This window comes from Macaca nemestrina, chromosome 3 (assembly GCF_043159975.1).
Source record: "Macaca nemestrina isolate mMacNem1 chromosome 3, mMacNem.hap1, whole genome shotgun sequence".
Classification (NCBI taxonomy): domain Eukaryota; kingdom Metazoa; phylum Chordata; class Mammalia; order Primates; family Cercopithecidae; genus Macaca; species Macaca nemestrina.
In genome coordinates, this window is record NC_092127.1 from 164,955,819 (window position 1) to 164,972,891 (window position 17,073).

Genomic DNA, 17,073 nt, shown 5'->3' on the forward strand with positions numbered 1-17,073 from the left:
AATTCTAAATCAATTCAGTAACTTTAAGTAGGCATTTGTTAGAAATAGATTTTTTAAAATATGCACAATATAAAAAATTGAATGAAACAATTCATTTGTATTTAAATACGGCACACCTTTATATTTAACAACTTGTTAACAAGACTATTCAATGAACAAGATACAAAATACATTTTAAGAGAGCTGAAAATAATCAACATTTGACTGAGTGTAGGTAAATAGATTGGAATACATCTCACATTAATTTTCCTTATAATCTCACTAAAATAAAATTGTATTATCTTAATTGTCCTTTGACCACATTATTCTCACATACACAGATGTCTTCAATTTATTATTTATAATGTTTCTATAATATTATAGAAACAAACTGTCATACACTGATGTGTGTGTGTGTGTGTGTGTGTGTGTGTGTGTGTGTGTGTGTGTGTGTAAAAATAACTATTGGACCGCTGCGGCAGGTGCAGGAGCTGAGTGGGCCCCGGCCCTCAGCCCGTCCCGCCAGATCCGCTTTTCTCAACTCTCCGTCTTCTCCGGCCTCAGGCTCCCTAGCCCTTTGGCTGTCCCTTCTTCGCCCCCTTACCCGCCCCGAGGGCCGCCGCCGCCACCTGCCTCCCACCATGGCTCTGAAGAGAATCCACAAGGAATTGAATGATCTGGCATGGGACCTTCCAGCACAGTGTTCAGCAGGTCTTGTTGGAGAAGATATGTTCCACTGGCAAGTTACAATAATGGGGCCAAATGACAGTCCCTATCAGGGTGGAGTATTTTTCTTGACAATTCATTTCCCAACAGAATACCCCTTCAAACCACCTAAGGTTGCATTTACAAGAATTTATCATCCAAATATTAACAGTAATGGCAGCATTTGTCTTGATATTCTACGGTCACAGTGGTCTCCAGCACTGTTTTTTGTTTGTTTGTTTGTTTGTTTTTGAGATGGAATCTCGCTCTGTCGCCCAGGCTGCAGGCTGGAGTGCAGTGGCCGGATCTCGGCTCACTGCAAGCTCCGCCTCCCGGGTTCACACCATTCTCCTGCCTCAGCCTCCCGAGTAGCTGGGACCACAGGCACCTGCCACCACGCCAGGCTAATTTTTTTGTATTTTTAGTAGAGACGGGGTTTCACCGTGTTAACCAGGATGGTCACAATCTCCTGACCTTGCCCTCCTCGGTCTCCCAAAGTGCTGGGATTACAGGCGTGAGCCACCGCGCCCGGCCTCCAGCACTATTTCAAAAGTACTCTTGTCCATCTGTTCTCTGTTGTGTGATCCCAATCCAGATGATCCTTTAGTGCCTGAGATTGCTCGGATCTACAAAACAGATAGAGAAAAGTACAACAGAATAGCTCGGGAATGGACTCAGAAGTATGCGATGTAATTAAAGAAATTATTGGATAACCTCTACAAATAAAGATAGGGGAACTATGAAAGAGGAATTAACCTCTACAAATAAAGATAGGGGAACTCTGAAAGAGAAAGTCCTTTTGATTTCCATTTGACTGCTTTCTATGAGCTCACGCCTCATCTTCCCCTGTGCACATGTTTACTTGATACAGCAGTGCTGCGTGTTGTACATATTTGGAACAACAAACTAGAAATACTGTACTTCTGCACCAACATTGCCTCCTAGCAGAGAAGTGTGTGTGTGACCAGCCAGATCTGCAGGCATTACCTAGGTGTGAGACTAAAAGCTTTTCTTATTGACTTAAAATTGGGTAACAGTAAAGTATGAGGGGGTTGGTGGGTATGGTGTGTGCTTGGATGGGAAAGAAAAGGCTCCACTCCCCTGTAGGATATTATTTTTAAGTGGAATCCATTTAAACTCAAAAGAGTTATGAAAAGCAAGGTAAAGAACATGAAGCTGTGTCTGTATTCATTTTATTCCGAAGGAGCTACGTCTTAGGTGAAAGTTATGACCAACCAGATGAAATTCTATCCACATCCTGCATTTTAAGGTCTAAGTTTAACTGGTCAACATTTAAATGGATTGGAGCTATTAGTACATCAAGTGTGACGGGCTTTGTTCCCAACTCTTTTACATTTCCCTACCCCTTCAACCTTTGGCCTTTCAGCCCTTCTTTCTCTCTTCCATATTCTTTGGTTTGTATGTGGTTTCTCAGTTAATACATAGCTAATAGCTCTTATTTTTCTTATATTTTTAACTGCTTAGGTCTATTTGGACATAATGGTGAAAATTAATTTGATGGAAATACTTGTGTATATTTAAAGACCCAATTGCTCCTCTGGAGCTTGTACATTCAAGAATGATTAATCTGTATAATAAACTGATTACTACAGTCATTACATATAAAAATAAATAAATAACTATTGAGGTTTTGTTTCAAAGGGTAAAGGTATATTTACATATATTGTTATATATTATATATTCTATCTATATGTAGATAGATATAAAATTTATCTGTTATATAGAATGAATAGTCCCTTTGACCTGTTTGATACTTGCCTCTCCAGACATATCGTTAAGCATATCTGGTTGATATCATAACTACTCACTCATTTATATTTAAGTAAATCTGTCATTTATTTTCTGAGGTTCTGTTTTATGGGATTTTAGACTATAAAAGCACAACAACAAGCAGCAAGGTGAACCACAAATGAGATTACATCCGTGGGTAAGGTCTTATGAGTCAATTGGGGAAGTTGCTTTCTTGCTCTTCATAACCACTTTAAAGCATTTTAAAGCTCTGTTGTCACTTGAAAGTCAAAGGTTTTACTTAGTAAAACAAAGCTTTTTAAAGAAAAAAGTAAATCTAGCTGAATACCTTCTGGCCTTTGTTTCACAGAAATGAGTCTTAGCATTTATCTTAAAATTATATCCTGAATATCAGGTATCAACAATGATGCAAATAGATCCATATGGATTACATTTTTTTAAAAGGGAATGAAATTTCCATCTGAGATATCATGCATTTTACATTTCTTTATTTTTTTTCATAATGATCCCGATGAGTATTTATCAGGGCATTTGTCAAGGATGTACTCTTAACTAATAATATCTTACTGTATTATACAAATGCCATATAAACTCTCTGTGCCTCAGTGTCCTCAGCCATAACATGGGGACACCAGTTCTTACCTCATTGCTGTTTTACAAGGATTACATGACCAAACTATGTAACTAACTTAGAATAGAGAGCTCTTTAATTACAATGAAAATAATGGAATCTGAAAATATTTGTGATCAGGTGGCAGTTCTTGACCACCAGAAGACAGTGTCTACAATTATCATAATGCGTGAAGAGGTGGGAGTGGCAGCTAAGCAAGTTGACCAGACAGATCCTCGGAGATACTTAAATAAAAATAACATCCTTAAACCCAAGTAAGAATTGTATAACTCTATGCATATAATAAAATAAATAAGCCCATATCTTCAAAATCAATGGACTGTAAGTCAGTCCTGGTCCCCAACAAGAAAGATCCAGCAATGTCACAGGAAGCCTGTAATGGAAATGATTTGCCCAGACCTCCCGTATGGTGTCATACAGCTATTTAATTAAGTAACCAAAAGAGATGAAAACAGGAATATTTTAACTTTTTTTGTATTTAAAATATATATTTTTAATGAGGTAAATAATATCTATAACATGAAACCATTTTTAATATTTTATGTGTATAGTTCACTGATAATAAATATATTTGTATTTTTGTGGAATCATTATTACTATCCCTACCCAGTACTACTTCATCTTCTCAAATTAAAATTATGTAACCATTAAACAGTGATTCCCAATTTGTCCCTCCTCCAACCTCCTGGTTACCACCATCTTACTCTTTCTAAGATTTTTTACTACTATGAGTGCAATCATAAAAGTGAAATCATATGCTCTTTGTCTTTTGTCTCTGGCTTATTTTAGCATAATGTCTTCAAGGTTCATCTATGTTGTAGCATGTGTCAAAATTTAATTCCCATTTCAGGCTTAATACTATTCTATTGTTTGTATACACCAGAGGGTTACAGAAAATTTTAAAAAATATGTATTTGTGGCCTCACATTGGGTCACTTGTCCTTGTGACAAATGACCACATGCCCACAACTAAGGGACCAACAGTAATTTATAAAAAGATGGAAGTTGTACATGCAGGCTTAGGCATGAATAGCCCAAAGGGTGCAAGCAAGCTGTATGATAAAAGATCCTAGACCCCAAAGTCCTCATCACTGTTGCACCTCAGCTCAAACATATGGTTGCATAGAGTCCTTTACAACCTGTTGAGAGAAAAAGAAAAAGGTTAATCTTGGTCCATATATGGGTCAATTTGGTAATTTAGGAGACCAAAAAGTGGACTCTAGGTGCACTGAATCAATACTCAGGGGTGGCCCTGAAAAATAGTGGTAAATATATATCCAATCAAAGACAGACTATCAAGTCATACAGCCAGTTATCTTTTCATTGGAAAGAGAGGTAGTCTGAGGTAAGACTGTCTACAGATTTATAGGCAAGATTTAATCAATGACTATAAATGGTTAATGGGCATTGGCTGATCAGGGTCTAGAAAGAGAAAGGCTGGAAGATCAGCAGAAAAGGATTGTAGGGAAGAGTCATGGGACATAAGTATAGAAAAGGGCACAAGGTGTGGAAATGATTATCTTTTCTATTAACATAAACTGTGGGGCCACTAAATAATGGAGAACAATTAATAACATAGCAAGTTGACGTCTACTAGATTGTATCATTGGCCACTTAATGTTAGCGCAAGGTTAGTGTGAAGAGGGTAGCCAGGGTGTCAGGGATGGAGGTGTTCATGTCCCTAGCAGCATATGTATCAACATAGGCTGATTTAAGCACTGCCCCAGCCCAATGTATAAATTGTCAGCAGCACAGACTTACATTGAATCCTGATAAGGTACTATCTCCGTTGGAAACCAGATAGCTATTTGGCTACATGTTTACTATACACTGATGCCATTCATCCTCAAAAAGGCAGCAGTCTGGATGGGACTCAATACAAAGTCCACTTACAGATTTTCTTCTGTCTGCAGCCCTCAGCCAGCACCATTATCTGAGAACTTATATAGGGGTTGAATGACTGACACAGGAATCAATATACCATTGCATTTGACACATTAGTGTGTTTACAGTGAAGGAGGTTCAGCAGAAGACACATGTGAATCACTGATAATATTATTTACTGCACTACCCAAAAACCCTCATCTTCAGAGGATGATAGAATGACATTTAAAGGAATAACTGAGACACTAATTTAGAGATGGTTTTGTGTGAATATAGGGTGCTTTACTTCTTTATAAACTAAGACAATAACCATTATATAGTGATGTGTCCCAAAAAGGTAGATTACATGGGTTCTGGCAGCAGAAGTTGGAGTGGCCCTGCTTACAATTACTCCTAGGACTCAATTGGGCAAGCTGTGCTTCCTGTCTCCACAACTCTCCATTCTGTAGATCTAGAGATTCAGGTTCCCAGGGAAGGTAAGTGTTCATCAAAGGACACCAGCTGCCACTTGATATTTTGTGCTAATTATTGCCAAGATCAGTATGGAAGGGGTAATTGATCCTGATCATCATGATGAGGGAGAGCTGCTGTTATACAGTGGTATAGGAAATAAAACCTTTGGTACCAAGGTGATTACTAAAGGATCTCTTTGTCCTCCCTTGATTAATTTTGACGGTGAATTAACAAGCATATTCGCCATGGTCTGAGGAGGTTGAGATTGAGATGAGCCATGGTTCAAATGACTCAGAGATGAGGATCTGGGTCATCATATCTGATAAGCCACTCAGCCCAGCTGAGGTCCTTGCTGAGTGTGAGAAATTAAAATGGTTAGCAGAGAAGGAAGAGGATTAGTTTCTCTTGTGACCCTGAGACCAGCTGCAAAGGCAGGGATAGTAGTTAGTTCTACTCATTAATAGACAAATAAGTTTTCTCAGAAAAAGACACAAAAAAACTGAATGGAGATGGTCCAAGATGGAATAAACATTATAGAAAACAAGTTGATCCAAATGGTGGATTCTAGGGAGACACACTCTGGACAAGCTGCAGTGCTTTGCCTGAATCCCCCTTTAGGAAAGGACACACATTCCCCTATCTATTGGGCACATTGCCTGCTGACTGCTCAATGAATTTATTCCCAGACATTTTCTTCAGTGGAAAATAGATTTCTTGCCCAAAATAATTTTCTCTTCAAAGGCAGCCTGCATCCAGTGACTTGTTCTTTACAAAGTACAGAATCCCAACATCTTGTCTCAATCGGAATTTCTTAGAAAAGACATCCCAGCTTCAGAGGTTCTCCTTGGGATGAGCTTAAGTCTTGGTTGCAACAGCTATTGCATTTTAACTTTTTCTTCTGTCCAGTTCTACTTTCATTACTCTCAGGTGTTTTTGTTTGCATGATTTCTTCAGGCGTTTTTTGTTTTTTCTTTTTTTTTCTTTTTTTTTTCTCAAACAACACTCTTCGGTAAAATTCCTGCTTGCAAATACCAGTCTCTGAGTCTGTTTCTTGGGGACTCTGACTTAGAAATCCTATTACTAAGAACCCCTGACAACATTTGGTGGGGAAGGTAGACAAGCAAAGATATAATCAGTAAAGAGTGGGAAAGTACAGTGTAAGAAGCAGTGATCTGATCATATTACTGCAGACCCAAAAAATGCAGAGGAATAAGTACATTACCCGCTCTGTACTGGTGCTGGGGGTTGGAGGTGATTAAAAACTTTACCCTTTAGACTTGGTATTGCTAATCTAGCTGTAGTCAATAAAATTAACATCAGAAGGTGGAATTTCCTCCAAAATACTGCTGTTGTTGGACTCCATATGCAGAGGCGCACATAGACCAGTTGAATATTTGGGAGATTTCAACCTACTTTTTGTCTGAATTTCATTTGAAGACATAGTTTAAACCTCATTCCTTTGATACATGTCTCACCATGAAGCTTGAATACCCAAATTTCTTCAGCCTTTTACAATTTAGGGCATTGAAAAATCATTGGCAGGGTTAATCTTCTAGGTCTCTGCAACTGAAATGAGGATGGGGATACCTTGGTTTTGAAATAGGGACCCTCTTTTCCACCATCACACATTTAGGTCAGCAAGTATAAATCTTCTATAAACCTCACAGAACCTAACTCAATATTTTTAGTCCACTTCATACACTAAAAGGAACTTCTATATTTATACTTTAAAGTTATTATTATAATTTTATCTTCTAATAGCTTAAATTTGGGGAAAAGATAAATACCTGTAGTTTTAAATACATTTTGTTTGCATGCCAGTGTTAAATAATGGATGGAAGAGAGATAAGGAAACCATGTCACACTCCTTTAAGATTTCTGAGGTGTTATTAAGTGCAGGACATAAGTCTTTGAATCAGTAACTGATACAGAATAGAAGTGAAAGAATTGAATATGAGGAGGCCGAAGAATTTTGTAAGAGTCAACATGAACTTCATTATCTGATAATGTAACCATTAGTCACATATAGCTATTTAATTTAATATAGAAAAAATAAATTTAAATTTCAGTTTCTCCAGTCATACTAGCCACCTTAAAAATATTCACATCTGGTTCCTAGCTACAGTATTGGAAATTGCAGATATGTGACATTTTCATCATCACAGAATGTCTATGGAACAACATGAAACAGAATCTGAGAGTTCATGAAATAATTCCATGATTTAAGACAGTGAGGTAGTAAGCTATGTACCATTTTAATGACTGAATGAAAAGTTAGAAAGATAATTTTTCTCAGGAGAAGGTTGGTTTCCTAAAGAACAGGAATGTTTGGAAAGAAAATGCACTTCCTGGAAACTGGTAAATAAGTCCAATGCTTAAGGCAATCAATCTCTGTGGAAACTCGAGGTGGCAAATCAGAACCTGAAGACCCCAGTCTACCAGTGTAAATAGTTACACTAACATGTGATGCACACACACGCACACAAACACATCTTAGATTTCTGTTTCTATATTGATATAAAAATAATTTAACATCGATGAAGGACAAATCCAATTTTTAAATTTATTTTATTATCTAAACAGTGTTCTATTTAGAATATTAAAAGGGATGCATTTTACCAAATTAAGATATAAAAAGATTAATTAGAAAAACATTTATGCATTTTTTCAGTCAGTTGAATTACATTTCAATGGAGTATATTTCTAATTACTAATGCAACTGGAACATTATTATTATCTCTAAAACCAAAAAATAACATTAAATTTAATACTTGTAAATTAATGCAATTTATGTGACAGGTTTGTATTTTCAACATTCATTTCAAAATAAATAAATGTAACATTTGTTACTACTTAATAAACTCTGATTTCCATGGTAAAATGATTAAATCTTGTCCGATAAACCAGTTTTATTTAGAGTGTATGACACAATTTCAATGTTCAGAATATAGCAATTACATGAAGCCTGAGCATTTTTTTAACTTATTGAGCATCAATAAAAATGATTTTAGATATTATTGCTTGCCATAGTCCTTCCCCTTAAAAAATCCAGAAAATGTGGGGGGTGTTAAAAATAAAAAAATAAAAAAGAACTACTTTCCTTTGGATAAATGCCCAGTGGTGGAATTGCTGGACTATATGGTAGTTTTATTTGTAGTTTTTTGAAGAATATACTGTTCCTCAGGGTGGTTCTACTAGTTTACATTCTCACTAACAGTGTATGAGTTCTCTTTTCTCTGTATTCTCTCCAGCATTTCCTGTGTTTTTTTTTTCTTTTTGATGATAGCCATTCTAATTGGAATAAGATGATACCTCATTATGGTTTTGATTTGCATTTCCCTGATGATTAGGGATGTTTAACTTTTTTACATATATTTGTTGGACATTTGTATATGTTCTTTTGAGAAATATCTGATTTGATCATTTGCCCGTTTTTTAAATCAAATTGTTTGGTAATATTTTGCTGTTGAAATATTTGAGTTCCTCATCATATTAATGAACTGTTGGATGAGTAGTTTGCAAATATATTTTCTATTTGTAGGGTGTCTTTTCACAATGTTGTGTCCTTGGCTTTGCAGAAGACCTGTAGTTTGATATAATCTTATTTATATACTTTTGCTTTTGATTCCTTATTCAAAAAAATATTCTCTCAGAATAATGTCCTGAAGCATTTCTCCATTTTTTTCTAGTAGATTTATCATTTCGGATTTTAGAATTAGATCTTTCATCCATTTTGGGTTGACTTTGTAGCGGGTGAGAAGCGGAGGTTTAGTTTCATGTTTCTGAATATGGATTTCTAGTTTTCCCAGCATCATTTGTTTAGAAGACTATCAGTTCCCTAAAAAGTGTTCTTGCTACTCTTTATGAAAATCAATTGGCTGTAGATATGTCGATTAATTTCTGGTTCTCTATTCTGTTCCATTGGTCTATATGTCTGTTTTTATACCAGTACCATTCTGTTTTGGTTACTACAGCTTTGTGATATATGTTGAAGTCTGGTAGCATGATGCCTCAAGCTTTATTCTTTTTGCTCAAAATTGCTTTGGTGATTAGGGATCCTTTGTAGTGCAATACAAATTTTAGGATTCTTAATTCTGTTTCTGTGAGGAATATCATTGGTATTTTTACTAGGATTATGTTGAATTTGTAGATTATTTTGGGAAGTAGGTTTACTTTAACAATATTTATTAAGTCTTCTGGCCTATGAGCATGGGGTGCCATTCCATTTGTTTGCATCCTCTTCAATTTCTTTCATCAGTGCTGTATAGTTTTCCTTGTAGAGGTCTTTCATCTCCTATTTATTTTTTCTTTTCTTTTCTTTTCTTTTTTTCTTTTTTTTTTTTTTTTTTTTGAGACAGGGCTTTGCTCCCAGGCTGGAGTGCAATGATGAGATTTCAACTTACTATAAACTCTGCCTTCCAAGCTCAAGCAATCCTTCCATCTCAGTCTCTCAAGTAGCTGGCACCATAATCTCATGCCACCACACCCGGCTAATGTGTGTGTGTGTGTGTGTGTGTGTGTGTGTGTGTGTGTGTGTGTGTGTGTATTTTTTGTAGAGATGGGATTTAATTTAGCTGCCCAGGCTGGTCTCAAACTCTTGGGTCTCTTAAAGTGCTTGGATTACAGTAATGAGTCACAGTACTTGGCCTTTATTTTTTAAATATACATTGTAAAAGGGATTGCCGTTTTGACTGTTTTCCCACTAGTTTCTTATAAATGTATAGAAACACTACCGATTTTTGTATATTAATTTTGTGTCCTGCAACTATACTGAATTCACTTATTGGTTCTAGAAGTTTTTTGGTAGAGTCTTTAGGTTTTTTCTATATATAAAATCATGTCATTCGGAAACAGAGACAATTTCACTTCCTCTTTTCATCTTTGGATTTGCTATTTCTTCTTCTTGCCTAGTTGTTTCTATAACTTACAGTATTATGCTAAATAAGGGTGGTGAAAGTGGACATTCTTTTTTTTCTCTGTTCTTAAAGGAAAAGCTTTTAGATTTTTCCCAACTCAGTATTATGTTAGCTATGGGTTTGGGTCTACAATAATATGGGCCAACAATAATATATGGCCTTTATTATGTTAAGTTACTTTCCTTCTATACTTTATTTATTAAGGGTTTTTATCATAAACATATGTTGAATTTTTTCAAATGCTTTCTCTGAATATTTTGAAATGATCATATGGTTTTTATTCCTTGTTCTGTTGATGTGATGTATGATATTTATTGATTTGCATATTGCTGAACCATACTTGCATTTCTGGGATAAATCCAACATGGTCACACTGTATTATCTTTGTGATGTGTTGTTGGATACAGTTTTCTAGTATTTGTTGGGGATTTTTGCATCTACATCCATCAGGGATATTGGCCTGTAGTTTTCTCTTTTTACTGTGTCCTTTTTTGGTTTTGGTATCAGTAGTATGCTGGCTTTGTAGAATGAGTTAGAAAGAATAGTCTCTGCTTCAGTTTTTTAGAATAGTTTGAGAAAAATCAGTATTAGTTGCCCTTTAAAGATTCAGTGAATTACAGTGGCAAAGCCATCTAATCCTTGACTTTTCTTTGTTGGAAAGCTTTGTCTTACTTTTTAAATCTCATTACTTGTCATTGGTCTGTTCAGGTCTTCAGTATATCAAAGAGACATCTGCACGGCAATATTTGTTGCAGCACTATTCATAGTAGCCAAGATATAGAATCAACCTACAGGTCCAACAACAGATGAATGAATTTTAAATGTCATACACACACACACGCACACACACACACACAATTGAATACTATTTGGCCATATAAAAGAATAAGATCCTGTCATTTGTCATTCATGGTAGGGTGGATAGAACTGGTGTACATTATGTTAAGTGAAATAAACCAGGAACAGAAAGTTAAACACCAGATGTTCTCGCCCATATTAGGAAGCTTAAAAAAAAGTTGATCTCATAGAAGTATAACATAGAGTAGAAGATACTAGAGGCTGAGATGGATGGGAAAAGGGAAGAATAGAGAGAGATTTGTTAAAGTATACAAGTCACAGTTGGACAGGAGGAGTAAGTTCTAGTTTTCTACATCACCGTAGAATGATTATAGTTAACTCTCAAACATTATATAGTTTCAAACAGCTAGAAGGAAGATGCTGAATGTTCCTAACACAGAAATCTGATAAATGAATAAGCTGATAGATATACTAATTACTGTGATTGATCACTATATATCATTATATGTATGGAAACACCACAATATACCCCATAAATATGTACAATTATTATGTGACAATCAAAACCAATATAAAAAAATGAAATTAAGATAAAATAAAATTACATATATAGAAAAAAGAAAAAAAGGAGGCTGGAAAGAGTCAACTAGAAAGGAGAGAACTCACATCATTTTCAAGCATCTGAAGCTGGTTAGGAAAGGAGAGAGAGTAGCACAATGATAAAACATTGTCAAAGAACATAAAAGAGAGTTTGCACAGAAAAGAGAAAATTGAGCACAAGAGAATAATTTTTTTTTTTTCATGGAAGGGGATATTATTGCAGGTAAGCACTGTGATAAGCTAAAGTTATAATGCAGGGTAAACTGCTAGGAATAATAGTATGTGATTTCTACAGCCACTTACTGAAAGGAAAATATAATCATTGTTATATTTGTATTACAGGTAAAATTATACTGTGATAAATAAAATATAGGAAAGAGATTGGCTTAAAATGCAAATGCTCTATTCATATAAGAAAGGGTATGTGAGAGATGAGCTCAGAGCAACACTAATTCCCATCTCCGAGCTTCCCACCCCCAATGAATCAAGTGGCTCTCTGCAGAAGCTCTGAAGAAGGAAACAGGTTTTTGTTAGATACCAGATGTGGAAAGTGGACGAATCAAGAAGTTGAAGACAGAACAAAGGCTCAGGCTGCGATTCACAGAGGGAGCACAGTGACCTAGAAAAATAAATTAGGCAGGAACCATTATCTTTACTCAGTATGCCTTGGGGTAGATGCCTGCTTCACAGTGATGGCCCTTTCTCTGGAAAAAAACCTTAAAATGCAGTAGAAAATCTTTACTGGGCCATTTCTACATAGTATGTGCCTACTCATCTGATGATAGATAATGATCCTGACACAGACAACTGATCTGAAATGGACAAACAAAATTTTCTCTCCAAACAGTTCTAAAATATGGAGGCAGAGAAACAGATAACTTGTCAATTTTTCATTCTGTTACTAAATGTTATCTTCACGCTAAAATCTTAGAATAAACTCTAGTCCCTTTTTTCAGAAACCTTGGTTATTCCACTATTTCTTTAACTCCCAATGACATAAAAAATATTTTTCTATTGCACCCATTTTTTCCCTTAAGCAATTCAATCTTGGTTTCTGCTTATAAATCCAAAAAACAAGAAGCAAACAAACAAGAATTTCAGAGTAACAAACTATTCAGTGCTAGAAGGAAATAAAAGCTGCTTGAAATTTTTAAATTAAAGCTTTACTTTCAATCAGACTTTTTCTGTCTGATAGATATAAAATGTGATTTCAGTTATTTTTAAAATTAATTTCAAATGTTATGTTTGGAAGTATGAACAATGTATCACCAATGTCCACAAATACGGGAATTTCTGAAAAGCTTAAAATGATATCATCAGATTATCAATAATTCAGGCAGCAACAGACTGGTCTTAATAGCCTTCCTTCCTTCCCTCGACCTTTGTTTTTCTTTCTTTTGTTTAATTTTTGGAGATAAAGTCTCACTCTGTCACCCAGGCTGGAGTGCAGTGGCACAATCATAGCTCACTGCAGTCTCAAATTCCTGGGTTCAAATGATCCTGTCACCTCAGTCTCCCAAGTAGCTGGGACTACAGACACGTGCCAACACTCCCAGCTAATTTTTAAATTTTTCTGTACAGGTGTTGTCTTACTTTGTTGCCCAGGCAGGTCTCAAGCTCCTGGCCTAGAGTAGTCCTTCTGTCTCCACCTCCCAAAGGGCTGATATCACAGGTGTGAGCCACTGCACCTGGCCTGATTAAATTTACCTTTTTTATTATATTTATGACACATTATTAGATTTCTTCACCCTTTGAGCATTTCCATTTGAATGACTTCCATCCTTCCACAACCACAGAGTAAATCAAAGAGGCTTTTAACAAAATAAATTAGTTTCATTGGTTAGATCACTCTGATCTAAAATATACATACATGATGAATATTTGTTTCACACAAGTATTTTCAGTAAAGTGAATGATTGCGTTTATTGCTATTGTACAGCTCCACTGAGAGATGTTAATTATTTCTAATGTTGTTCTAGGAGATGTGTACCCTTCCCAATGACTTGTGTTATTTTATGTAGGTTAAAGGACCTTCTATTTATACTCTCTTCGCCTGTTTTCACTCCTTGACTTAATAGAGTCAGTACCTAACATACACATAGGCTAATTGGCATCAGCTTTACCATAAAATAAATTAATTATATGCACAGAATTATAGAAATTTTAAGAAAGGGCAGATAAATATTTGCATATATTAAGGAAGTATAATGTAATTAAATGTTTAGATTTTACTTTAAGAATGACATCTATTAAGTGAAATTCAAACATATACCTACACGTTTTGGGTGACTTTCCAATGGAAGAGATCTTCCAGCAATAGCCTGTAAGAAATCGATGTTCGTAATTTTTGAGAAAGTTTTATGGTACTAATGGGAAAAATATTTCTAACCGTCATTTTAAAAAACAATCCAAAATATGTGATCCCCAATTAATGTTCCAATATGTGCATTAACACTGTCCTTTTTATGTGCTAGTGCTTAATGATTATTTTAACTGAAATGTATATATGCAAGGGTAAAATAATATAAAATATGTACATCTAATTCATTATTTAGAATGTAAGAACATTAAACTGCAGTAAAAATGGTTTTTGCTATCAGAACAGTACTTAATATTGAATATAAGAAAACATGGTGACTTGATATATATACATATGCACACACATACATATATAATGTACTGAACTATAAAATAAATATATATATAATTTATAGGATGTTAATGACTATAACTTATTGATCGAACTTCATTAACTTGTATGTTCTCTTTAAACTTTCTTCAACCATCTGATGCATTCTTATAAGGCTATATTTACATAATATCAATACAAATAATTTAACATTTAAAGTAGTCAACTATTACATTTATATGAATTTACATGATAGCAAATAACTGATGTCAACTTATTTCACTGAATTAGGCTGTTGAAGTGCTGTAATCATATCATAAGTAATTAGATCAAACACAGACTATAGTCATTATGAAGATGAAGCAAAATAATTTCCTTTGTATGTGTGTGAGAAAGAGCAATATGTTTAGATTTATATCACAACTCTGCAACTGGTGTACTTCAGTTTAATTTGCATTACTCTATTTGCTTCAGCAGAACACATACAACAGTATATATACATATGCATATACAGCAGAACATACATAGAGAGGGTCAATTATGTAGTATAGTACCTGCACTATCCTAAACTATATGAGAGTACAAAATGGGGTTTAAACATATTCCTCCTGTGTTTAAGGATTTTGACCCTGTATTTCCATGTTAGCAAACCACAACATACCAGAGAGAGTTGCCACTGGGACCAATAGAGCAATCCTTAGCTGTCAGATGCTGCAAGCCCACTGACCAAATATTCTTTACCGAACTGCTAAGATTTATGGATCTAAGTTTGAAGTCTGTGTGTTACATTATCACATATTCAGCAGCTTCCTCAAGATTGAGTTCAGAAACAGGAAGCATGTCTGACCTCATTTAGCAGTCTTTCTGACATTGAAAAGTCATGAGCTGACAGCACAGGAAACAAATCATACTTTGGTGTTGGACAGAAACAACACTCAGTGAAGACACTCTAATTACACTTAACATTTTTCAGTTCCCTTTGGCTCCGAGCATTTTGAATGCTACATATTCTCATGAAAGACAAATAATAAAAATTGTAAGAAAATTAATTTTTTTTTCAAATTGTAGAGACTCAATAGGGCAAAGCAATGAAGAAAAACGAAAGCCTATGGCTAATTATTTCAAAATTACATTTTCAGTGCAAAATCCAATGTTCCTTAACATAGTAACCAGGCATCTGATGGAGAGGAAAAAAAAAATTGTCTTGTAATCTTCAACATTTGATGTCCAGTGAAAAGACAAAGTAGGTTAACAGCTCAGGCTTCTCTTAATGACTAATGACAATGTCAGATATATTTTAGAAGGAGGTAGCAATGTTGTTAAAGCATCTTAGGGCTCATGAGATCTTTTACTGAAAATACACAAAGAAAGGCAATAATTAAGGTCACCATTCACTGTGCACACCAAACAGTGTAATGATATGCACGACTGGCAACTTCAAATATTTTATCAAGCAGGAAAAATTGAATTAGTGAGAACAAGAATACCGCGAAGCATCAAAAACCAAGAGGAATAATTTTAAAATGCTAGACTAGCACATTTTGAACATCAAATCCTTCACCTTTTTACTCAGTCAAACATATAGGAATGGCGAATTAATTGCAAATACACTGTGCTTTAGTTTTTCTAAAAAAACTGGTTACTGTTTGATTCTGCTAAGTAACATTTCTAGCTGGTTGGACTCCTTAAATATGCACAATCTTACAAGTTTCCTGCTGTCTACAATTTTTTATTGGATAGTGGAGACACAAGACTGTTGAGGATAATGATCTAATGCACTGAAGAGGGGAAATACAATAAAAATTTGAGGGAAGAAACAAAAACTATATTAACCAGCATAACAATCAGATATGATAGAAGAGAATCTTTGACAAGAGATGATGAATAGGACAAAGGAGAGTATCATTTCCTGTTGTATTGTTTGTTTGTTTGCTTGTTTGTTTGTTTGTTTGTTTTGAGATGGAATCTCACTCTGTAGTCCAGGCTGGAGTGCAGCCGAGGGATCACTGCAAGCTCCGCCTCCCGGGTTCATGCCATTCTCCTGCCTCAGCCTCCCGAGTAGCTGGGACTACAGGCGCCCGCCACCTCGCCCGGCTAATTTTTCGTATTTTTAGTAGAGACAGGGTTTCACCGTGTTAGCCAGGATGGTCTCCATCTCCTGACCTCGTGATCTGCCCGCCTCCCAAAGTGCTGAGATTACAGGCATGAGCTACTGCGCCTGGCCTCCCGTTGTATTATTTCTTTTAAGGTAAAGGTAATTTTTGTGTAAACAAAATATACCTTATTATTCCCGTTTAGAACTGTACTTATAAACAGTCTTAACTGCTTTAGGAATTAACAATTTTAAGGAATTTATTATAGAATGCATTCATTAATTTTAAGTAGCTATTTTACATACATTTTGTTTAAATCAGTTTGTTCAAGAAATGAAGAAATTGAGAAAGAACAAAATTATATTGAAGTTTTTCTTCTATTTCTTTATTATCAATTTAAACATTTTCCTCTCAGTTGCTTTCTATTCATTTTGTTCAGATATATTATTTGAATTTGTAGTGTAAATAAATTACTATAACTTTAGGGTTTCCATTTCTTTAACTTTGCTATAACACATCTTTGTAACTTTATTATAAAAATACTATATTATGTCTTCTTTCTTTTCACTTTTTTCATTATTCTCTGAAAAGCAATTTTAATACTATTACTATGTA

The 17,073-nt window shown here is 35.1% G+C and overlaps 1 protein-coding gene and 1 long non-coding RNA gene across 2 annotated transcripts in view; one reads left to right on the forward strand and one right to left on the reverse strand.

The window, feature by feature from the left end:
• Nucleotides 1–603: 603 nt before the first annotated feature.
• On the forward strand, nucleotides 604–1,429 carry LOC105487777 (ubiquitin-conjugating enzyme E2 D2-like). The gene is made up of 2 exons (XM_011751406.2): nucleotides 604–907; nucleotides 1,224–1,429. The coding sequence occupies exons 1-2, from the start codon at nucleotides 621–623 to the stop codon at nucleotides 1,375–1,377; spliced, it is 441 nt and encodes a 146-aa protein (XP_011749708.1). The 5' UTR covers nucleotides 604–620; the 3' UTR covers nucleotides 1,378–1,429.
• A 12,510-nt stretch (nucleotides 1,430–13,939) lies between these two features.
• LOC105487782 (uncharacterized) overlaps nucleotides 13,940–17,073 on the reverse strand; it is a 122,264-nt gene continuing 119,130 nt past the window's right edge. Inside the window, exon 6 of the long non-coding RNA XR_011621387.1 lies at nucleotides 13,940–14,057. This is a non-coding gene — a long non-coding RNA (uncharacterized lncRNA). The remainder of the gene's footprint in view (nucleotides 14,058–17,073) is intronic.

Excerpts from the sequence above, each read along its gene's own strand:
- LOC105487777 (XM_011751406.2), top strand. The coding sequence starts at position 621 with ATGGCTCTGAAGAGAATCCACAAGGAATTGAATGATCTGGCATGGGAC. Across the intron at positions 908-1,223 it reads TCACAGTGGTCTCCAGCACT|CACTATTTCAAAAGTACTCT; the intron begins GTTTTTTGTTTG and ends CCCGGCCTCCAG.